The 24,628-nt window shown below is 36.3% G+C and overlaps 1 protein-coding gene across 1 annotated transcript in view; it reads right to left on the bottom strand.

The window, feature by feature from the left end:
• The window catches only part of SLC9C1 (solute carrier family 9 member C1), a 163,644-nt gene that overhangs the window by 15,139 nt on the left and 123,877 nt on the right, over positions 1 to 24,628 (bottom strand). Inside the window, exons 18-25 of the mRNA XM_052645033.1 lie at positions 22,308 to 22,503; positions 17,495 to 17,683; positions 16,281 to 16,430; positions 13,287 to 13,338; positions 11,912 to 12,060; positions 7,942 to 8,067; positions 6,570 to 6,668; positions 4,562 to 4,735 (exon numbers count right to left, since the gene is read on the bottom strand). Of these exons, the coding sequence (XP_052500993.1) occupies positions 4,562 to 4,735; positions 6,570 to 6,668; positions 7,942 to 8,067; positions 11,912 to 12,060; positions 13,287 to 13,338; positions 16,281 to 16,430; positions 17,495 to 17,683; positions 22,308 to 22,503 (1,135 nt within the window). The remainder of the gene's footprint in view (positions 1 to 4,561; positions 4,736 to 6,569; positions 6,669 to 7,941; positions 8,068 to 11,911; positions 12,061 to 13,286; positions 13,339 to 16,280; positions 16,431 to 17,494; positions 17,684 to 22,307; positions 22,504 to 24,628) is intronic.

Raw genomic sequence — 24,628 nt, forward strand, 5'->3', positions numbered from 1 at the left:
CTCCATTGTATATTTTTGCCTTGATTTAGATTAGTTGACCACAAGTACATAGGTTTATTTCTGTATTCTCTGCTCTGTTCCATTAATCTGTGTCTCCTTTGCCTTTAGCTTCTCTTCTTTTCTCAGCTATTTGTGAGGCCCCCTCAGACAACCATTTTGCCTTTTTGCATTTTTTTTTCTTGGGGATGCTCTTGATCCCTGCCTCCTGTACAATGTCACGAACCTCCATCCATAGTTCTTCAGGCACTCTGTCTATCCGATCTAATCCCTTGAATCTATTACTCCCTTCCACTGTATAATTGTAAGGGATTTGATTTAGGTCATACATGAATGGTCTAGTGGTTTTCCCTATTTTCTTCAACTTAAGTCTGAATTTGGCAATAGGAGTTCATGATCTGAGCCACAGTCAGCTCCCAGTCTTGTTTTTGCTGACTGTATAGAACTTCTCCATCTTCGGCTGCAAAGAATATAATCAGTCTGATTTTGGTATTGACCATATGGTGATGTCCACATGTAAAGTCTTCTCTTGTGTTGTTGTAAGAGGGTGTTTGCTATGACCAGCGTGTTCTCTTGGCAAAACTCTGTTAGCCTTTTCCCTGCTTCATTTTGTACTGCAAGGCCAAATTTGCCTGTTACCCCAGGTATCTCTTGCCTTCCTATTTTTGCATTCCAGGCACCCATGATGAAAAGGACATCTTCTTTGGGTGTTAGTTCTAGAAGGTCTTGTAGGTCTTCATAGAACTGTTCAACTTCCTCTTCTTCAGTGTTATTGGTTAGGGCATAGATTTGGATTACTGTGATATTGAATGGTTTGCATTGGAAATGAACAGAGATCATTCTGTCATTTTTGAGATTGCACCCAAGTACTGCATTTTGGACTCTTTTGTTGACTATGATGGCTATTCCATTTCTTCTAAAGAATTCTTGCTCACAGTAGAAGATATAATGGGCATCGGAATTAAAATTGCCTGTTCCAGTCCATTTTAGTTCACTAATTTTTAAAATGTCCATGTTCACTCTTGCCACCTCCTGTTTGACCACTTCTAATTTACCTTGATTCATGGACCTAACATTCCTAACAAATCAATACTTTGTTTTAAAGTCTATAGTCCTGATGTGAGTATTGTTACACAGCTTTCTTATTTCTATTTGCATGAAATATTTTTCCCATCCCTTCACTTTCAGTCTGTGTATATCTTTAGCTCTGAAGTGAGTCTCTGGTAATCAGCATTGTTTTTTATCCAATCACCTAACCTATATCTTCTGACTGGAGCATTTAGTCTATTGACATTTAAAATGATTACTGATAGTTCAGTTCAGTTCAGTTCAGTTCAGTCGCTCAGTCATGTCCGACTGTTTGCGACCCCCTGAATCGCAGCACGCCAGGCCTCTCTGTCCATCACCATCTCCCGGAGTTCACTCAGACTCACGTCCATCGAGTCAGTGATGCCATCCAGCCGTCTTATCCTCTGTCGTCCCCTTCTCCTCCTGCCCCCAATCCCTCCCAGCATCAGAGTCTTTTCCAATGAATCAACTCTTCGCATGAGGTGGCCAAAGTATTGGAGCTTCAGCTTTAGCATCAGTCCTCCCAATGAACACCCAGAACTGATCTCCTTTAGAATGGACTGGTTGGATCTCCTTGCAGTCCAAGGGACTCAAGAGTCTTCTCCAACACCACAGTTCAAAAGCATCAATTCTTCGGTGCTCTGCCTTCTTCACAGTCCAACTCTCACATCCATACATGACCACAGGAAAAACCTTGACTAGACGGACCTTAGTTGGCAAAGTAATATCTCTGCTTTTGAATATACTGTCTAGGTACTGCCACTTGTTTTCTGTTTTTTTTTTTTTTTTTGCAGTTCTTCTCTGTCCCTTTCTCTCCTTTTAGTTTCTTCCTTTGTGGTTTGATGATTTTCTTTAGAGGTATGCTTTGTTTCTTTATTTTCTAGCTTTATGTGTGTCTAGTTTAGGTTTTTGACTTGTGGTTACTATCGGGTTCATATATGTTAACCTGTAACTAGATCTACTTGTTTTAAACAGATAGTCATTTAAGTTCAAACATATCCTAAAATTACTTTCTTTGCTCTCTTCTCCCAGGCTTTGTGTCTTTGATGTCATATCCCTAACTATTTATTCTAGTCCTGGTTAACTTTACAATTTTTTTGTCTTTTAATCTTATAATAGCTTAATTGATCCACAGGCTTTACTATATATTTGCCTTTACTAGTCGGTTATTTTTCCTTTCTTGACCTTTTTTACTGCCATCCCCAAACAACTCTTTTTAGTTCTAAAATTTTCATTTGATTCTTTTCTTCAATATTTCCTATGTCTTCTCTCATAAAGACTATTTTTTTCTTTAGTTGCTTGAACATGTTTCCTTTTAGTTCTTTGAATCTATCCTTAGCTCTTTAGTGCCTTCATTTAGTCCATAGTCTGGGTAATTTCAGGGTTGTTCTACTCCCCCTTTCCACATTAAGGGTCACGTTTTCATGTTTCTTTGCTTCCTTAGTAATTCATGATTCATGAAGATAAATTCTTGATATTCAAGATTCTGTTATCTTCCTGTGATCATTGCTGATGTTTGTTGCAGTAGACCCCTTCATTTACTGTCTGATAACCTTGACTTTGTACAGGTTGTGTTTTACGATTTGTTTTGTTTAATCAGTAGAAAACTCTAGGCATTTTCCATGATTGTGTAATTTCATGGTACTTAACTTCCAAACTGAAGTCTGCCAGGGCTTGCTCTCAGGCTTGTTTTAGTAAATTTAGTGTTAGTTTTACTAGGCCATGATATTTGCTCTTAAGATGTATTCCTTCTGGTCACTCACCTGCATGCCAGAGGTTTTAAAAAGTCTCTCTTTTCTGTCAAGACAGAACCTTAAAATATCTCAAATCCCTGATACTCCTTGACCTTTAACATCTCTGTTCCATTCTTACCAATCTGGTAATTTAGTTTTGTCTTACCTTGTGCATTTGCATCCTATCCCTCAACCAAGGACTTGTGGACCACACAGATTCCTCAGGTCTCCCTCTGTGAACTCTGATCCTATGCCCCACACTACAGATTCCAATCTACTTTAGCTGCCACAATTTCTAATCTCTCCCATCTCAGCGCAGCAGAATCATTATTTTCCATTTGGATTCTTATTGAACTGCAGTCAGGAACTGTCCCAGTCAGAGGGTGGAGGTGGATGTGGAGCTCATCTAGTGAATTTTTCTTCTCTTGAGGTTTCCAGACTTAACATTGCCTGTTTTCCAATGGTTGAAAATATTTGCCTCATATATTTTGTCAAGTTATGGTTATTTATGGTAAGTGTGCCCCTATGTTCTTAGTAACTTCCTTATATCCAGAAGCAAAAGGCAAATGTCAGGTATCATTTAATTTCATTTATAAATATTCTAATATGTATTGTTGAATGATAGAGACAAAATTTTCCTTTGCCATCTTCTTCCTCCCCTTCCTCTTCCCTTTTTATTCCTTTGATTTGTTAAAAATTAAATGGATTATTGTCCTGTTGACATCCCACACTCTAGATTTAGCTAATTATTTTCTCTTGGTGTCAGTTAACTTGTTTCCTGCTTTTTCTGTAAACTGGTTGGACCTAGAGGCTTCAGGTTTTCTTTTTTCTTGTGCAAGAAGAGTCCATGGTGCTAGTACTTCTGTTGCATCAGATCATGAAGCATGTGATGCCCAGTTGCCATTATTTTAGTGATGCTAAGATTGTCCGTAGGTGATGTTAGCATGCTTTTTCATTATAAAGTGTTCTACTTACATTCCACTCAATAGTTTTAGTATCAATTGGTGGTTATTGCGTAGGTCCATTATTTCACTGGGGCTGGCTAAATGGAGATATTTTAATTCTTTTATTCTACATTTATTGGTTTGAATTCTTCTATCAGAATAAGTTTCCTCATCTTATTTTTTTTTGTAGTTTCTTTGAAAGAGTTCATAGAGGAAAGGCAAGATAAATGTTTAATTATTTCTTTTTTAAAATAAGCAATCCATTTTTAGAGACATAAGTTGATATCCTAGCAATCTTTTTAAAATAAAAAACTTGATACCATTATCAACTTATGAATTTTTATATGTTTGTGGTTTTATTATTTACAGTCATGTTCTTTTTGAATTCACATTAGGCCAGTGGGAGCTCCTGTTGCTTTGAGGATTTTGTTGTGAATTGTGTGTCAGAAACTTCTGTTCACTGTGCTCAACTTTCTATTAATAAATCCCAGCTCTTTGACTTTTTCCCTTCTTTGCCCTCCAAATTATGGTATTGACATTTAACATATCCCATCTAATTTCCCATGAGACATCTCATACAACCAGTTTCTCTCGTTAAATCCTTGTTCCAATATGGTAGGTTAACTTTTGCAAACCATTTTGCTAGGACACTACATTGTGTACATAAAGTTCTGTAACAAGTTTTATTCCTTTATTATTCTTATTTCTTAAAATATTTTCACTAGACTACAAATACATACAAATACAAAAATAACTTTAAATTTGGTACTAGATATTTAACAAGCTATAATAATAAGACATAAGGTGACATTTTCTGACCTCTACTACAGTTTTGCAGGTGGCAGAATAGTTCATGGGTGCATTAGTCAAGCAGTTTAGCTCTCCTATTACTGCCCCACTGATCACAAAGTCTGTATAAGTTATCTGGTAATCTTTCTCCTCTGACTCCCAGATTATTTGATCAATTCCCAAACCTGGCTTTGATCTTTGAAGCTGTTCAATAACAAAGAAAAAAAAAAATACATGTACCAGTTAACTTACCAAAAGTATTTAATTTATGGCTTTTCCCTTTAACAATTTTAATATTTACATATTGCCTGAAAATATGTATTACTCATAACTTTTAAAGTGAATTTAAAACATTCTTAAATACTCTCATCTTTCTGATTCTACCAACTCAACCAATTAATACCTGTCATAGAATAGCTAAATGCCTAACTCAAATATAAGATAAATAACAGCTTATCATAATAACTTTCAACCTTAATGCTGATCCTTTTAAAGTTTCTTGTTATCTATGGGAAAGTATGATGCTGGGAGCCAGCATGGGGAATCCTGCCCATGGCAAAGGTCATGAGGAAGGGGGCCTGGCAAAAAGCAAAGGCTGAGATCAGGCCTCAGGGGTACCCCTGGATTTTCCTGAGCATCTACCCCTAGAACCAGAGTCTGCCTGCTTTATTGCGCTATGCTTTCCACCTACTCTTCTGATGTAACAGGGGGTTATCCCCGCACCTTTCTCTGGAAAGAGTTAACTTAGAGATCCAGATAACAGTCTCCTGCATATAAAAGGAGTGTCTCAGCTCAAACCCCTCTGAGGGCTCTCTAACTTGCCTGACAGTTAGAGACTTTTACAACTTGTGATAGTTTACAGCCCCCAACCACGAGAGGCACGAAGCTTAAAGCGTCTTAAAGATATAGAGCCTTTTCTAAAAGGCAAAAAATTATATTGGTGATGGATTTCACTGTTGAGTCAATGACTGCTGCCAGGCCTCCATATTCTTTATCTTTTAGGCACCTGGAGGATATTAATCAATGTAATTGGGATATAGAAAAAGGAATATAGTAGTTTTGATGTTAGCAACACTAGACTTTTGAGTTAATGAATTTTCTTTTTGTTATAAATCACTGCACTCCTCTTTTTTTGTTATAAATTGTTGTGTCCTTGCTATGTAAGAATGTAACCTTAATTAGTGCTTTCTGAGAGTGGCACCAGACTTTAGTAAGAACAACACTTTTAAGGCAAATAAGTTTTCTGGTTGACAGACCCTTATCAGAAAAGGGCCATAAAATGCTAATAGGCCTCCTGGCTAGAAGATGATGTATATCACCTAAGACTTGTGTATACAGCTGGGTATGCAGAGAGAAAGCCTGGTCTCAATAAGAGTCAGGTCTGCTGACACTGCATAATTTTGTATTATCCATTGATCTCTATGTATAACCAAAAGTATAAAAAGCTTTTCTGGTCAATAAAGGATGGGCAAGTGCCTGGAAAGACTGGTTCCCCCATGTCTTCTTTTCTTTCTTATTTTATTTTCTAGCTGATTCCCATATGGGGCATAGAGGCTAGCCGTGTCTACTTATTTGCCCGGGCTTCTAAGACCCACTCAAGAGGGAGCCCAAGACGGGGTACCCTCCGCTCTTCAAGTGGGCACCGGTGGCCTACGTAGGTGGTGCAAGTTTCTTGTCTTGAGACTTTATTAGCTTCCCCGTAAACCAAGTTATTCAGCCTCTTTTCTCCACTAATTTTCCTACTACATTATTCTTTCCTAATCTCTCTTTTCTAATTAAATAGTCCTTTCTAAGACGCCAACTCCATTCCTGCTTTGAATTCCCTGGATCCACTGGGGCTGGACCCCAACAGTGTGGCTTAACAAGTGATAGCTGGTGTTATTCATTGTGTTTGAGGAAGAGAACTGTTGTTTGGATAGTAGCTGCTGTCCTAAAAAAAGGATTAATAGAATTCTTACCATTGAAAGATATTTATTCCCAATTATGTAATGTTTTTAACTAATGCTCACAAGTGCATTTATAAATATCTCTGCCTTACCTTTACCATGCCTGAAATAATTACATAAATTCCTTTAGGCTCATCACCTTCTTCAAATATATCATTTCCACAATCAAATGTTACAACTCTGGATCTTTCCTAAAAAATGTCACCAAATACATAAGCTATAAATAATATTTTAGCAGTGATTAGAGTTTACATTTTAATAAAAGTTTTATGCTTTAAAGTAAATATTACTCAAAAAGATCTGAGACATTGTATTAGTAATAAATTGTAAAAGAAAATAGAAATTATGGCTAAAAAAGAGAAAGTGGATATTAATGAATATATGTAATTTCAGGTGGGGTACTTATACATAAATTAGAAAACAATCTAACTTAGGAATTAGAATGTATGGAAAGGTGAAAATATTTCTTTGGATGAAAAATAATCTGGACAGATACAAGCTAATGGCACATATATGTCATAGATATACTTATGCTTTAAACAGCTGATGAGGTAATAAAAATTTAATCATTCAAAATATTTTAACCAGGTGAAAAAAAATATAATTGGTCTTTTGGAACTTACTAGATATAGTAAGAACAGGTTAAGTCCATTTATTTGTTCATCCCAGAAACACTTATTGAACACCAAGTATGGGAGATACAACATGATAGGCACTGAGTAGTCAAAGTTTAATGGGGAAAAAATTATAGAAGGGGGGAGAGGTGTAAAGGTAATAATTGTAACGTAATTATGCTATAATAAAGGTGTATAATGGAGGCAATGGTGACATCTTTGGTCCTCCAAACATAGGTTGGTCTTTTACTGGTATCTGACTCTAAAGCCTGCTTTTTAGAGAATGTTTCCAGAGAAGAAATCAGCAGAGGCAGTTTGGTGGTGGTGGTGGTGGTTGCATTGGTGAAAACATTTTACGATCAGTATATAGCACTCACAGAGGAACAGAATTTAAAAAGCATAAAGTTCTTGGGGTATCATGAGTGAAACAAAAGTGAAAGTGTTTAATCACTCAGTCATGTCCAATTCTTTGCGACCCCAGGGACTGTAGCCTGCCAGGCTCCTCTGTCCATGGAATTCTCCAGGCAAGAATAGTGGAGCGGGTAGCCATTGCCTTCTTCAGGAGATCTTCCTGAGCCAGGGATTAAACCTGGGCCTCCCGCACTGCAGGCAGATTCTTTACCCTCTGAGTTGGGGTATATGACATATGGATAACTAAAGGTAAAGATGGAGAGATAAGTAGGGGGCAGATTATGGGAGAACTTTGCATGTCATTCAAAGGGATTTTGATTTTGATGTTACTCTATAGGTAATCAAGAATAACAAAGAGTATCATGGCTAAACCTTTAATTTTTAAAAGATCATTTATTGGTACATTAGAGATATTATTAGCAGGAAATACAAATATTACCTGAATAAAGCTTATATGTTCTTTGTCTTTATCTAGCCATGGGATATGATAGAGTGCTTCATCAACAGTAAGAGGTTTATATGTAGGTTGAAAATCAAGTATGTCTCTTTTTTTGGCCATTATTATCTAAAACCACCAAAGTTAAGACAGGAGATGAACAAAACTGGTGTTAATGAAATGTTTAAAACAATTATGATTTTGTACCATTTCCTTTTCTTGATCTCCTGAGATTTTTGTTCTTCCATGGAAAACTTCAACCTATCCCCTCTTGGAGCATTTTTCTATGTCATCTTTATTCTGAAGTCATAGATTATTTTTAAAAGTAAATCTTTTTATGGAAGTATAGCAGATATGCGAAAGTGCACAAGCCCTAAATGTCTGCTCAAAGAACATTTAAATATAAAAGCATTTGCATAACTATAACCAAGATTAAAAACATCTATTGCACCTTAGAATCCTCCTTTATGTTCTCTAGTCATTACTTCTACCCCAAATTAACACTCTTCTTCTATTACCATGGTTTAGCTTTTGTCTAGTTTTGAGTGGTATCTGCAAGAAATCAGTGTTTGTACTTGTTTGTGTTTCATTTATTCAACATTATGTTTCTGAAGTTCATCTATAACGTTCAGTTCAGTTCATTTCAGTTGCTCAGTCATGTCTGACTCTTTGCGACGCCATGGACTGCAGCACACTAGGCCTCCCTGTCCATCACCAACTCCCAGAGTTTACTCAAACTCATGTCCATTGAGTCAGTGAAGCCATCCAACCATAATGTTGCAAGGAGCAAAACTTCTTTCCATGTTCACTGTTGTGTAGTGTTATGTTTTATCAATATACCACAGCTTTATTTATCTATTGTTGATTGACATTTGGGCTGTTCCAGTTTGGAACTTTTGAAATGCCACTTGCTATGAATGCTTGTTCACTGTACATATGTACACATTTCTGTTGTATACCTAATTATATAATTTAATTTCTATGTCTTAAGATATGTATATGTCCAAATTTAGTAAATTCTGCCAAACAATTTTCCAAAGTGATTGCATCAGTTTATACTCTCTTTCTAATGTTCCAGTTATTCCACATCATTGCCTACATTTCATATTGTCAGGCATTTTTTTTTTTTTTAATTTTAAGTACTCTGATGATTATGTATTGGTATTTTATCTTAGTTTTTTATTTGCATTAAGCTTATGATGATGACACTTGGCATCTTTTCTTATATTTACTGGGTACTAGAATATTCTCTGTTGGGAAGTGCCTGTTTAAACCTTTTGCTGTTTTTTTAAAAATGTGAATTTTCTGTCTTGTTCTTATTGATTTGTAAGATATATCATGAAAATAAGCCCTTTGTTGGATATATTTATTTTGAAAATATTCTCTACCTTTTTTGTGAACTGTCTTATCATTATCTTGTATCTTTCTTTGCCTCTCATTTTCTGCATTACTGTCTTCTGTATTTAGTTAATTTTTTTTGTAGTGAAACACTAGAAACTCCCTTCTTGCCTATTTTTATGTAATTTTTTAGTTATTTTCCTTTTTATTACCATGGGGATTACATTTAGCATCCTAAAATATAGCTCTCTAATTTGAATTTATACCAGTTTAACTCCCATAACATACAAAACTCTGTTCCTTTAACAGTTCCATCCTTACCCCTTGTAGTTGATGTCACAAAATTACATCTTTGTATGTTGTCTATCCAAAACATAAATGAATATTTTAAAATGCCTTCATGTCTTCAATTATGTAGAAAACAAAGTATAAAATTATAAGTCAAAGATATAATTTTGGACAAATAGTTACTTTAAAAAATGTATTAGTGTCTTAAATCATGTAGAAAACAAAAAGTAGAGTCAGACATCATTATTACAACAATACTAGCTTTAATAATTGCCCATGTACTTACCTTTATTGAGGTTTTTATTTCTTCGTATGGATTTGAGTTATTATCCAATGTCCTTTCATTTCCATCTGCATGACATCTTTTAGCATTTCTTTCGGGGCAGGTATAGTGGTAATGAACTCCCTCAGCTTTTGTTTGTTTGAGAATGTCTTCATTTTCCTCTCACTTCTAAAAGACAGTTTTGCTGGATATAAGGTTCTTAGTTGATTTTTCCTGCTGCTAATTTGTGTCTGACTCTTTGTGACCCCAGGGACTAGCCCGCCAGGTTCCTGGATCCATGGGATTTCCCAGACAAGAATGCTTGAGTAGGTTGTTATTTTCTTCTTCAGAGGATCTTTCCAGCCCATGGGTCAAACCTGTGTCTTCTGCTTGGCAGGCAACTTCTTTACCACTTAGCCACCTGGGAAGCCCTCTTAGTTGACTACTTTTTTTCTTCTAGTACTTTGAACATATCAGCCCACTTTCTTCTGGTCTCCAAAATTTCTGATGAGAAATCTGATGATTATCTTATTGAGGATCCCTTGTATGTGATGATTTTTTAATCTTTTGCTGATTTCAAAGTTCTCTGTCTTTCAGCAGTTTGGTCATAATATGTCTTGGTGTGGGTCTATTTGAGTTCATCTTACTTGAAGTTCACTGAGCTTCTTAGATGTTAATATTCATGCTTGGTATCAAGTTTAGAAAGTTTTAAGCCAATACTTCTTTAAATTTCCTCTCTGTTCCTTTCTCTCTCTCTCTCTCTTGTCTTCATGGGACATCTACAATGCATATTTTGGTCCACTGATGGTTTCTCACTGGTCCCTTAGACTCTGCTCACTTTTCTTCAATTTTTTTCTTTCTATTCCTCACATAATATAATTTCCATGGTCCTGTTTTCAAGGCGACTTGTTTTTCTACCTGCTTAAATATGCCTTTTAGTTCCTGCTACATGTGTGTTACATATAGTTTACCTTCAGTTCAGCTTAAGATTTAGAGTTTCTAATTACTACTGTGAATACAATATTTTTCCACATTTTCTTTAGTTGTGGAATATTTTTAATGTTGATCTTGTTTCTGGAAGCCCTGTTGAATTATTTTATTGGTCCCATATTATTGATTTAAGTTAATTCTCAGGGTTTTAGATTAAACAATCAATAAGCAATAATAGTTTTTCCATTCTCCAAAACTTTCATGTTTCAAGTTCCTTTTGTTTTTCTGCTAAGACCTACAAACACAGCTTTCACTACTTGGAATGAACTATTCATTCTTATTTTTTCCTGACTTTAATGGGAATATTGCTTAATGTTCTACCATCTAATACAATGTTTGCTCCATATTTTTAATATATATTCTTCATCTATTTAAGAATGCTACTTTTTACTAGCCTTTGAACATTCTGAATAAGAGTTGAATTTTATCAAATGACTTGTCTTCTTTGATCTCTCAATAAGTGAGTTATATAGCTATTTTGGGAGACAAAACCTTTTTAGTTATAGCATATCATGCTTTGCCTATACTGCCAGATTCAATTAACTACTATTATGATAAAAAGTTTTATATATGTATTCACAAGTATAATAGCTTTATTTTTTTTATACTATTCCCGATTTGGGGCATAAATTTTATACTTACAGAATGAGTTGGGACCCTCTCTATCTTTTTACATTTCCAAATACCATTTAAACAACTTGAAGAAAGAAAATTTAATTAATTTTTACCCTATAATTGAGTGTTCTTATAAATCACAGTTTCTATGGGAAAATTATTTTGGTGTCACAGATAATTGCCAGGAACATACTAATACCCAGTCTAGCCTAGGATGAGGAACGATTTCCTTATACCTTTGTTTTGGGTACAAAGCATAGAAAGATGTGGTCCCTCATTGTGGCAAGAAAGGAAAAAGAAGTTGACCACTAGAGTTGCAGGAAGGAAGCTCTTCTGGTAGGTATTTTTCTTTAGACAATTATTTTAAGTTATGTATTTACATTGCAGAAATGGCCTATATTGGAAAGGACTGAAAGCAGGTTAGAAGATCATAAATGACTATCAAATAAGAATATTTGCTTTGAAAATATTCCACCATACCTTATTAATTTCAAAACCTTCAATTTTATGAAGAATGCCTTTTAATCTGAAAACTTTAACAATTTCTTTAGCTAAACTGAGCATGACATTAATCTCCTCCTTTGTTTTCATAGTGACAGCAATTTCTGGGTGATCATACTCTAAGTAGCCTGAAAAATAACAAAATATTTTCAAATGAAATAGGACATTGCTTAAATATTTCGTGTGGACAGTAAGCTAATATTTATTTTCTAAACCCATGGAGCACAATTCTTATCCCAGGGAAATGTATCTCTCCCTAAAGAGATTTCTGCAATCAATCAAAATTCACCCATAATTGCAGAGTTCTGCCTGACATTCCCTTGTCAGCAGCTCATACTATGTCTAAGCCCATGAAGAAGGACAGACAACCCTAGTCCTAGGATTAACAGTTATACTAATGCACCTACTCTGGACACTGAGAGGCTCTCCTGGGCTCTAGGTCTAAAGTTTATGACCCAATTTTTTATTCTGTTTGAATCAAGACTTCTGATGATGGATTGTGTGCTTAAACATGGCTTCTGATCAAGTCCTCTGCTCAGTCTGGGTCATTTCTACCTATCCTGCCTGGGCATCTAGATGATGCTTCCATCTATGTTCTTCTGCTAATGTGATGTGGGTTCCTGGGTGCCCATGAGAGTTTCATCCACTTAGGAGTTTTTCTTGGTCATGACCTCTTGCCTGGCTTGACAACTATCTGCCATGCAAGATCTCTCATGATTGGGCTCATTGCAGGTTTGCTGTGTTCTTTTACTGTCCACCATCCGGTACCAAACTCTCTATTCTGAACATATAAACACTATGCCGTAGAGATGTCTGTCTCACTCCCAGGATTTGTCTTGCACTAAGAGCATGACCTGGCACAATTCAGAGAACATGCTGTTGTCATGTTTGAGCACTGAGCCTTCTAGCAGCCAAACCAGCAATTCCATGAGATTCTGTTCTGATTTCAACTCATTTTAAAGCCTAAATCCTCAGATGGCAACTCTGTGGCAAACGGAGAAAAAAATAACTTCTTTCCTTGTGTTGCTCAGGATAGTACGTTTGGAAGAAAATAGAATTTATAGCATGATAAAGACATGTACAATCATGGCATGCTAATGTGTTTTCTTTAAACAGAAATGAAAAGGTCTTCATTGTCACATGAGGCAAAAAAAAAAAAATGTGGAGGGGTAATATTACACTATTCTCATTCAGTCAAGGATATGATCATGTTGATTGTTGGAGATATTCACTTTATTATTGATAAGAAGTAGATCTCCTCAAAGATCAGTTTAGTTCTCAAAACCATTTCCTCTCTAAAGGAATGATGATAAGCAGACGGTCCTGCTAGATCTTTAAGATGAGAGGTACCTACCTAGTTCTTTCATAGCATGTCCTGTGTTCTTCGTTACCCTCCTTAATAACATCTACGGGACAAAAGAAACGTTATTCCTATTGGAAAACAAACTGGCATAAAAAGCCTTTACATTTGCAACTGATTAATTTTTTACATAAATTTATAACTGTAAAGAAAAAATATGATGGAAACTTTTCTGGAATTAGAATTGAATTTTGTGCATGTGTGCCAAGTCACTTCAGTCGTGTCCAACTCTTTGCAACGCTGTGGACTGTAACCCGCCAGGCTCCTCTGTCCATGGGATTCTTCAGGCAAGAATACTGGAGTGGGTTGCCATGTCCTCCTCCAGGGGATCATCCTGACTCTGGAATTGAACCCATGTCTCTTGTGTCTCCTGCATTAGCAGGCGGGTTCTCTATCATTAGCACCACCTGAGAATTTTGTGCAATGAATTTTATTTTACTCCTGCAAGAGTGGTGGAGAGGATGAGAAGTGGCATTACTTAGGCTGATCTTGAGAAACCCAAAGGTAAGTCATATATTTTTTCTTAAAGTAATTTACTCTAAGATACTGTTGATTCTGAAAAATACAGGCATGTGAGGTATTTCTCATTCAGTTTTTGAGAACCTCTGAATTTAGGAAATACATGTGGTTTTCAACCTTAAATGAGATAGAAGTTTTAACCAAAATATGTGAGAGCAGAAATGAAGACTGAAACTGGCCACTATCTTAAATATTCAACTTCTTTTGTATTTTCTACTGTGTATCCTCAGTATGAGTGAGTATAAAAGGTAACAAAATTCAGCAAAGTTGTTTTAAAGTTACAAGTGGTGAAGAGAGAAAAGATACAGTGATTTGTGTTCAACTACATATTGAGTGTTCAATGTTCTCAACTACAGAACTTTGGGCATATGACATATAGCATTAAAATGTTCTAAATTATCTTGATGACTGTCTAATTTCACTCAATGGCAAACTTAGGGGCACACTTCAGTGTTAATCTGACTCAACTGAGAAAATGAAAAATAAAATATAGAACTTAGGCCCTAGCATTCTGTTTGCTGTTTACTAGTTGTGTATGTGACTTTGGACATAATCATTAAATTGGCTTCATTTCTTGGCTTCATTTTTCTCATCTGTTGTTGGGGTCCTTTAATGGACTGGGACCTGGCAGTCTGGAGGCGATGATAAGAAAGTGAAAGAGAAAAAGAGGCTGATACTCCCTGGTTTACGCAGAAAACCAATAAAGTCCCTGACACAGGACTTGTGTCTCTCACAAAGGCACTGGGCGCCCTCTCGAGGTGGGGTGAAGGCACAGAGCACCTTCTCGAGAGAGTCTTAGAAGCCCAGGCAGGAGAGTGAGCAAGACGGGTCTCTGCACTCCAAGGAATCAGCTGAAGAGAGAGAGATAGACAGAGAGAGAGAGAAAGACATGGGGACCCAAGCTCTGATGGAGCAAAGATGCTTTAATGATTTTTCTGTGAGTATATATAGGCTGTAGTACAAGAAGTTTCTTTCGTCAATGATAAAGATCAGAAAACCAAATGTACAGTAACCATTACCAAGGGAACAGGGATGATGATGGGCACAAGGTCAGGAGACAATCCATATCTCAAGAAAGGGGATCGAGACCAAGCAGTTTTGTCATAAAGAGAATGTTTACTAAAGGAGATTCAAGCCTGTCTCACACAATGACCCCAGTTCCTAGGAGCAGCGTGGTGTTCCACTTAAAAAGAAACAGAGGACTTGTGAGAAACTGCACGTAGGGATCCTCCTGTTAAACATTCCCTGACAATCTGTAAAATTGGGGAATTAGATATGGTTTCCCTCTAAATAAGTTACTGGTACTTCTTTTGACTTGTCAGATCCCCATCCTTCATTTTTACTATTTACTGTGGGAAAATCAAGCATATAGAGACACAGAAGGAGCTTTGGAAATTATGAGGAGGGTCTGTCTGCTCAATCCTGCCATCACTTATCATCCACCAGTGTTTCCTATTTAATACATCTTAGCCCGATAGATCCTGGAACTTGCATTGAGAGAAGCTGATTTGTGCACATGGGTTTCATGATAGCTCCAAAAGGACCAAAATGTGTGCTCCAAGAGGTTCATAACTTGTTTTTTTGTTTTTTACTCATTCAAAGTATACAATTAAATGGTTTTTAATACATTCATGGTATTGTGCAATCATCCTCACAATCAATTTTAAAACATCTTCATCCTTCAAAAAGAAATTTCATAACCATTACAGTTCCTCCTCATCCACACCCACCCCCCACCCCCAGCCATAGGCAACCAGTAGTCTATTTTCTGTCTGTACAGATTTGCCTGTTCTGGACATTTCTTATATATTGAATCATACTATAAGTGCTTTGTGACTACCTTCTTTCAGTTAGCATGCTTTCAAAGTTCATTCATGCTATAGTATTGATACTTCATTCTTTTTATTGCTTAATAGTATTAGTGTTCCATTGTGCAATTACATCACATTTTATTTATCAGTTCAACAGCTGATAGACATGTGGGTTGTCTCAACTTTTTGGCTGGTATGAATAATGCTATTTACAATAGTCAAGACAGGGAAGCAACCTAAATGTCCTTTGACAGATGAATGGATAAAGATTATGTGGCACATATACACAATGGAAGCCGACTCTTTGCGACCCCATAGACTGTAGCCTATCAGGCTCCTCCGTCCATGGGATTTTCCAGGCAAGGGTGCTGGAGCGGATTGCCATTTCCTTCTCCATAATAAGAAGAAAATACTCTTATTTGCAGAAACATAGATGGACCTAGAGGAGCCTCATAACTTGCTAATGTGTCATAGACACTTCAGTAAGGAGTCATCTGAGTAATATAAATGTAGATTGGTTTCTGTTTTTGCAAAAATTTCTCAGCAAACCAGGAGTCAGAGATCACCTCTACATATGTAGAAAGAAGACATGATGGGTGAGGGCAACTGAGGAGTGAGGGAAATAAACCATTTTCTTAGTATTTAAAGTTTTCCTCACCTGTTTAACCTGTTTAGAACTTGCAATCTTATCAATTATAGTCATTATATCTGCTTCGCCTTGGACATATCCTTTTAGTATAGCATATCTAAAGGACAGCTGATGACTCATCCTTTTATCTAATATTTGCAGCAACCTTGGTGTTACAAGCTGAAAAAACAAGACTATATTTAATATAATTTGTACAAATTATGGTTGATTTTATGTTAGCTAGTTTTAAATAGGTAGTAATAAGAAATGACATACTCTCTGGTAACCATAGCAACTTGTCAAGATTCTTATTTTATTCACAGAATCTCTGTAACTTTGTGGCTAGAGCTATTTCCCCATAACTAGTAATATTAGATGCCTATGTGAAGTTAAGACTTTAGTTTTTACTTATTTCCACTGTAGAGAATTGCATGATATTTTAAGTGGTTTTATTCTTGGAAAACAACATGGTTAATCTTCTGGGCTTAGGTCACAAAATGACTGTCTGTGAAGTACTGCCACTTTTACCTACTAACCCTCCCACTGAACTTTTCACTAGATGATTCATAGTTCATTTGAGTTAGAGCTCACCACAACTATGGTCCTTATTTGACCCCACAATTAACTTCTCATTGTTTCTTTGCTGAGGTTTCCAGCTTATCTGTCACCACTGTACTGTCTGTCTCCTAGCTTCAGCAGAACTGGCCAGTCCCTATATTTTCCTGTCTTTGCTCCACAGTGCTCCACACTCATACAGAAAATAGTTACTTGTTATATTGCTATAGAAAGACACATTAGGCAATTAAATGTCATTTTAGATGCTGTGATTTTATAATATTGTGAGTTTATATAACACAAAATGTGTATTTTTCAGTTCCTTAATTTGTATGAATATGTACTACTTGCATTGTCACTACAAACATACATGGTTTGCTTTGCTAATTCCTATCATTTATTTCAGGTGTTCATAAGAATAAATGTTATTTTGGGGTTTCCATGTGCTTTCTACTAAAAGGAAAGGCTGTGATGAGTATTTCTGTACTTTCATGTGCTAAATGAATCTCTACTATAATTTAGATATTCATAATACAATCTGTTATGAGACTTAACTTGTCAAAAGAATCTAAATATAAACATCAGCCCAACAGAAAGTGGAAACCACAAAACTAGTAAGCTGATTTTTATCCATACTTCATAAAGTAGTTAGGAGAAACTTGAAGTTGCTCGATTTAATGGTTCTTTACCTTCAAAATGCGTAGGATGCGAAGAAATCTAACAACTTTCATAATGATGGCTGTTTGTACCAAATCAAAAATATAATAATTAATGGAATTTGTCTCAATCAGAATTACATCTATGATGCCAACTAATGTAATTGTTAGCTCAAATAGATTCCAGGCATGGAAAAAATATTCCTTCCTCATTGCTGCAATCTGTTGATTTAAAAAGAAATTGTACTACCTTATTTGTTTTTGCTTTCACAACATTGTTTTTCATAATAACTGAAACATGAATAGTGAAGTTTTTCTCTGATCTACCTTAAGACTCTACTTGTCTGAAATACTAGTAAGTGATCACATCAACCTGAAATTAAATGGTTAAAACATTGAAGCATCTATTCCAAGACAGAAAATATTCAAAATACCTACTCATTCATTCATTCTTTATTTATTTAAAAATATTTTATTGAAATCTTACTATAAATAAGCAGGTCAAGAAGCAACAGTTAGAATCAGGCATGGAATAATGAACTGGTTCAAAATTGGGAAAGGAATACATCAAGGCGCTATATTGTCACCCTGTTTATTTAACTTATATGCAGAGTACATCATGCAAAATGCCAGACTGGATGAATCACAAGCTGGAATCAAGATTGCTGGGAGAAACATAAACAACCTCAGATATACAGATGATACCCACTCTAATAGCAGAAAGTGAAGAGGAACTGAAGAGCCTCTTGATGAGGGTGAAAGAGGAGAGTGAAAGAGCAGGCTTAAAACTCAACATTCAAAAAACAAAGATCACAGCATCTGGTCCCATCATTTCATGGCAAATAGATGGGGGGAAAGTGGAAACAGTGTTAGGTATTATCTTCTTGGGCTCCAAAGAAGCCCAAGTCACTGTGGATGCTGACTGCAACCATGAAATTAAAAAATGTTGCTCCTTGGAAGAAAAGCTATAACAAACCTAGACAGTATATTAAAAAGCAGAGACATTACTTTGCCAGCAAAGGTCCACATAGTCAAAGCTATGGTTTTTCCACTAGTCATGTACAGATGTGAGAGTTGGACCATAAGAAGGCTGAGGGCCAAAGAAGTGATGTGTTCAAACTGTGCTGGAGAAGACTCTTCAGAGTCCCTTGGACAGCAAGGAGATCAAACCAGTTAATCCTTAAGGAAATCAACTCTGAGCATTCACTGGAAGGACTGATGCTGAAGCTGAAACTCCAATACCTTGGCCACCTGATGCAAAGAGTCAACTCATTGGAAAATATTTTGATACTGGGAAAGACTGAGGGCAGGAGAAGGGGGTGACAGAGGATGAGACGGTTGCATAGCATCACCAACTCAATGTACATGAATTTGAGCAAACTCCAGGAAATAGTGAAGGACAGGGAAGCCTGGTGTACTGCAGGTTCCATGGGGTCACAAAGAGTCAGACAGGACTTAGTGACTGAAGAACAGCAACTGTAACTAAGAGAGTGGGAACAGTCAAAAATGATTGTGGATTCCAGCTTGGGAAATTAGATATCCAGTGGACCTTTGAAGGAAGAGTAGGTTTAGAGATGATAAATTTATTTTGAATAAATTATTTCAGGTGTTGTTTTGTTGTAGAGACCCAATCATCAGTTGTCTATATGATCTGAGGCTCTGAACAAAATCCAAGCAGGAGACATAAGTTTGGGAGTCATGAGACTATGAATGGTATTTGATGCCAGAGAAGTGACTGAGATAGCCTGGCCCATGAGACTCTATCTTATAAGTCATGTCCGTGCCTCTTGTTTTATTTTCCATATCCTCCACGCAGATTTAACATCTCTCCAGTCTTCATCCTGACCAACCCGTCTCTAAGCTCCTGTCCTTAGGAATAGGGTTCCTTGTGTGTGTCCCATTGTCTCTTCTGAGTTTTCCTTTGTTCCTGTTGTCTGTTCCGCTCCATACTCAGATGTTCCGTCTCTACTTTTACTCCTATTCATTATTCAAAGCTCAGCTCAAGCATCTCCTTTCCTTAATAGACTTGTTTCTCTGACTCTACTATTCTGTATAAGAAATTCCCGTGTTTTCCAATAGCACCCTGTGTATTTCTTTATCATAATACTTAATATACTAATTTGTAATTTTGATTAATTTGTCTTTTTTAGCAACCTGATCCTCCTACTCACTATAATTCAGAGAAAGTGAAAGAGATAGACATATCTATGCCAGGGAGAGCAAAAGCTTCATTGTAAATTAAAAAAATGTCATTAGTTCAGTTCAGTCACTCAGTTGTGTCTGACTCTGTGACCCCATGGACCACAGCACGCCAGGCTTCCCTATCCATCACCAACTCCCAGAGCCTACTCAAACTCATGTCCATCACGTCAGTGATGCCATCCAACTATCTCATCCTCTGTTGTCCCCTTCTCCTGCTGCCTTCAATCTTTCCCAGCATTAGGGTCTTTTCCAATGAGTCAGTTCTTTGTGTCGGGTGGCCAAAGAAATTGTCATACTTGTTTGTAAACAGTCAAGTGGTAGAGGGTTTAATGGTATAGGGTCATTTCTCTTGAGTGTGCTCTCGTTTGGCCAGGCTGAGGAAAGTCAATGTCTGAATCTAGGGAGCAGAAGATCAGATCCTGGTCTTTGTGAGGTCCTGTGCAAGACACAATTTAGCTACTGTAAGTCTCATTTCCTTCTTGTTGCAACAGAGTATAGGTGAGTTCTTTTTTTAGAAGCTTGAAAGAACTGCTATAAATAGTAAGACTTTATCTAAGATACCAAGTATTCAGAAACATGAAGGAGTTATTTGGAGGTCAAAGAATACAGCCACTCGGGCTTCCCTGGGGGCTCAGATGGTAAAGAATTTGCCTGCAATGCAGGAGGCACAGGAAAGGAGGGTTTGATCCCTGGATTGAGAAGATCCCCTGGAGAAGGGAACGGCAACCTACTCCAGTATTCTTGCCGGGAGAATTCCATAGACAGAGGAACCTGTGGGCTACAGTCCATGGGGTTGCAAAGAGGTGGACATGCCTGAGCTGCTAACACACACACACACACGTGCACACACACACACACACACAGAGAGAGAGAGAGAGAGAGAGAGAGAGAGAGAGAGAGAGAGAGAGAGAGAGAATACAGCCATAGGAGAGGAAGAGCTTGGTATAAAATGATAGCACAAGCTTCAAAGGAAGAGAGATCTGTCAAATATAAAGTTGTTAAAGCCTCTGGCACTCCAATGCAGAAGAGTGATTATCCTTCCTCTGAGAAAGTTTTAAAATATTCATTACTCTAATAGGTTGAGGAATATTGGGGAAAAGTTTGAAAATATAAGAAGGGAAGTTTAAGGCAGAATTATATATAAGAAAGAACACAAACTTTGAGGGATTGGATCCAACTCTCCTATTCATTAGCTGTGTGACCTTAAACAAGTTACAAAACTTCTCAGAGACTCAGGTCCCTCATCTGTAAAATGCAAGACATAATATCCACATTAAAGTGTGAACAAGGATTTGAAATGTTATAATTGCAGTGATACTGATATAATGAATATTTTTAAAGGCATACTACAAAGGGGGAAGAACTGAACTAAACAGAAAAAAGGGCAAAGAAAATAAGTGAAGGCAAGTTTGTAAACTGGGCAGTGAAGATGAATCTTGAGTTAAACAGAAAGGAGAGGCAAACACAGGATTGAACAGTTGGGAGTGTCCTCTCAGCTATGAGGATTTAGGCCAACCTTGATATTTTACAGAAGAAGAAACTGAAGCTGAAAAAAGTTTAGTGACTTGGTGAACAGCTAAGATTTTGTTGGAGAAAGCCAAAACCCGACTCAGGTCTGCATCTGGCTCATTGTTCTTTCCAGTATAGTACGTGTTAAATGACTTTAGGGACCACTTTACTCTCACCCTCACCCTAGTACTAATGCTAACTCTAATTGCTTTATTTTTTCTTAACTCTGTGACATCTCCTATGGTTTTTCCAACTAGTTGGAATTTATTACATACAATGATTAAATGTGAATCCATTCCACTCCTCCCCGGTAATCATAGCTCTAATATTTTAATTTTCCAGTTATGATTTGAGATTCATCCATTTTGTCCAAATATCAAATTTAACTTCTCTATTTAAATCATCTGGATAAAAATATTTTATATACAGTTTGATCCATGTGAAACAATTTGTTGTTGTTGTTTAATCGCTAAGTTGTGTCTGATTCTTTGTGACCCCATGGAGTGGACTGCCAGACTCCTCTGTCCATGGCATTTCCCAGGCACAAGAATACGGAAGTGGGTTGTTGTTTTCCTCCCCAGGGAATCTTCCCAACAAGAGGATTGAGCCCATGTCTCCCGCACTGGCAGGTAGATTCTTTGCGGCTGAGCCCTTGGGGAAGCCCCATATAACACAATACTGTTGTCAGTTTGTGGACATATATTTCCATCATTTAACAGCTATCTTTACACTAAATTAAAAAAATCAAACTATGAAACATTTTTTAAGTATAAATGAATCTCTATCAGTCTACTTATCCATCTGTTTATTTATCTAGTATAAAAATAAATTAAAAAAAAATCCAGGTGCTCACTACTTTGCTAAGCTGAAGGACATTGCCAATACCCTTGTAACTCACTCTGCACTTCTTTGACACACATTATTTGAACATATACAAAATCAGTCCTTAAAGTATAAATATTTATTATTGTCACCGTAAAAATCACCTTTAAAAAATAAAGTTTGTTTGAGGAGTGAGGGAGAATTTTATACAATCTTATAGAAAACTGTCTGTGCAGCTAGGGTAAAAAATGAAGTTATGAAACCTCCCTGTTAGACATACCACACACACACACAAAAGAACATTTAGCTTTACCTTAAGTAGTGCCTCCATGATGTAAAATGCAAGAAAAGAGTAGTTAGCATATGTTAATTCTGTCTCATAGATATCGTTTAACACAGATATACAAGAAATTATAATAGGAAACATATTCATTAGTATAACAAGGTATCCGATGCACTCAAATTCATCAGTAAATACTATTTTATGGCATGCACGAAGAAAGCAATGTCTGCAAAAAAAGAGTTTAGAAAAGATAATTTTATCTGATAAATAATTACACTGAATTAATTTCATCATATACTCAGTCCTGATGTAATCATCAATAGCCACAAAGCCCAGCTTAATTCTGAGAAGTAGCCATCACTACCAAACACTTGCTGGCATTCTGCTTCAGATACTGATCCTTTAATTTCCTCCTCTGTAAATGTCCTCAGGCTAGTTTCCCCTCTTTCTCTCCTTCTTTCCTCACCTCTCATTCATTTTTACTTATACTTTTAGTAGAAATACTTCAGATCATAAAACAGAGATAATTCAAACTAGAGATATTAATTTTAAAAACTCTCTCCCACCTTCTAATCAATACACTTCTCAGAGATGGCTACTATTACCAGTTTTAATATTGTTCCAATATTTTTGTTTAATAATCATTATCTATGAATGCAAAAAGAACTGTATCATGTATATTGTTCTATAACCTGCTTAGCAATGGATCATGAGCATTTTTCCTTGCCAAGGCATATCATCTGGCACAAATCCTAATATGTGTGGGAGTGAAACAGGATAGGTCCACATTTTATCAAAAACTTTAACATACGTGCTTTGAAAAATTATTTTTATACTGAGTATGCTATAGAGTAGAATTGTGGGTAAAAGGATTTACTTTATGGAGTTTTAATTTTATTTTTAAATTATTCAAGTAGTATAATAATGCATTATTATTGCTAAAACTCAAACGAAATGATTAATCAATTATTGACTAAAGAGCAGGTGAGTCCTGATTACTTCGTTATTCTTAAAGTTAGACCCATGTTATGCAGGACCTGAAATTTTTACAATCTTTATGATTTGGATCCCTATTTAATAAAAATGAGATAAATCATAAATGCATATATGATCCTGTCATCAAATTGCAAAAATCCTTCAAGGTCTCAGGCAGTGCCAGAGAGAGGGAGACCTATAGAATATAAGCCTTGTTAATGTCAAAGTAACACTTCCCTCTCAGCTGTCTCTTCAGACTGTTTTTCTTTTCTTTTTTAAAAAATTCAGTCCTATTGAGGTATAGCTGACATGTAAAATTGTAGATATTGAAACTGTCTATCCTAGTGGCTTAATATACATATACTTTGTGAAAGGATTCCTCCCATTTAGTAAATTGATACATTCATCACCTCACATGATGTGTGACTATTTTGAGGTATGACTAAATTCTTTTCTCAATTATAGTCACCATGTCTTACATTACATCTTCAGATCTTATTCATCTTATAGCTGAAAGTTTGTAACCTTTTACTAATCTCAATTTCCCTAAACTCTCAGGTCTGGTAGGCTCTTTTTCTACTCTCTGTTTCTATTAGTTGACTTTTAAAAACCTATTATTTCATTTCATTTTACTTATTTTTAGAGTCAACATAAGAGTGATACCATGCAGTGTTTTTCTTTTTTGGTCTGACTTATATTTAGCATAGAACTGTCACAATCCAACCATATGGTCACAAGTGACAAAAATTCCTTCTTTCTCCACTGTATTTTCTTTATCCATTCATCCTTTGATGGATAGTTTATTTTTATATTTTAACTATTGTGAATAATGTTACTATAAAATATGATTGCAGATTTCTTTCTGCTATGTTGTTTTTATTTCTTTTGGATATATACCCAGAAATGGGACTGCTAGATCATATGATAGCTTCATTTTTAATTATCTGAGGAAACTCCGTACTGTTTTCCACAGTGGCTGTACCAGTTTACATTCCCACCAACAGTGTATTATGGTTCCCTCTTTTTCATGTTCTTGCCAATACTTCTTGGTTGTTTTTTTTATTTTTATTTTTTTGATGATAGGCATTCTAACGGGTATGAGATGATATTTCATTGTGATTTTGATTTGTACTTCCCTGGTGATTAGTGACACTAAGCACCCTTTCATGTTTGTATTGGCGTTTTGTATGTCCTCTTTGGTAAAATGTCTATTCAGTTCCTCTGACCATTTTTAATTGGATTGCTTGGTTTTTGCTATTCAGTGTGTGAATTCCTCATATATTTTGGATACTAACCCCTTATCAGATATGTTGTTGTTCAGTCGCTAAGTCATGTCAGACTCTTTGAGACCCCATGGACTGCAGCAAGCCAGACCT

The sequence above is a fragment of the Budorcas taxicolor genome, chromosome 1, assembly GCF_023091745.1.
Source record: "Budorcas taxicolor isolate Tak-1 chromosome 1, Takin1.1, whole genome shotgun sequence".
NCBI classification, from domain to species: Eukaryota; Metazoa; Chordata; class Mammalia; order Artiodactyla; family Bovidae; genus Budorcas; species Budorcas taxicolor.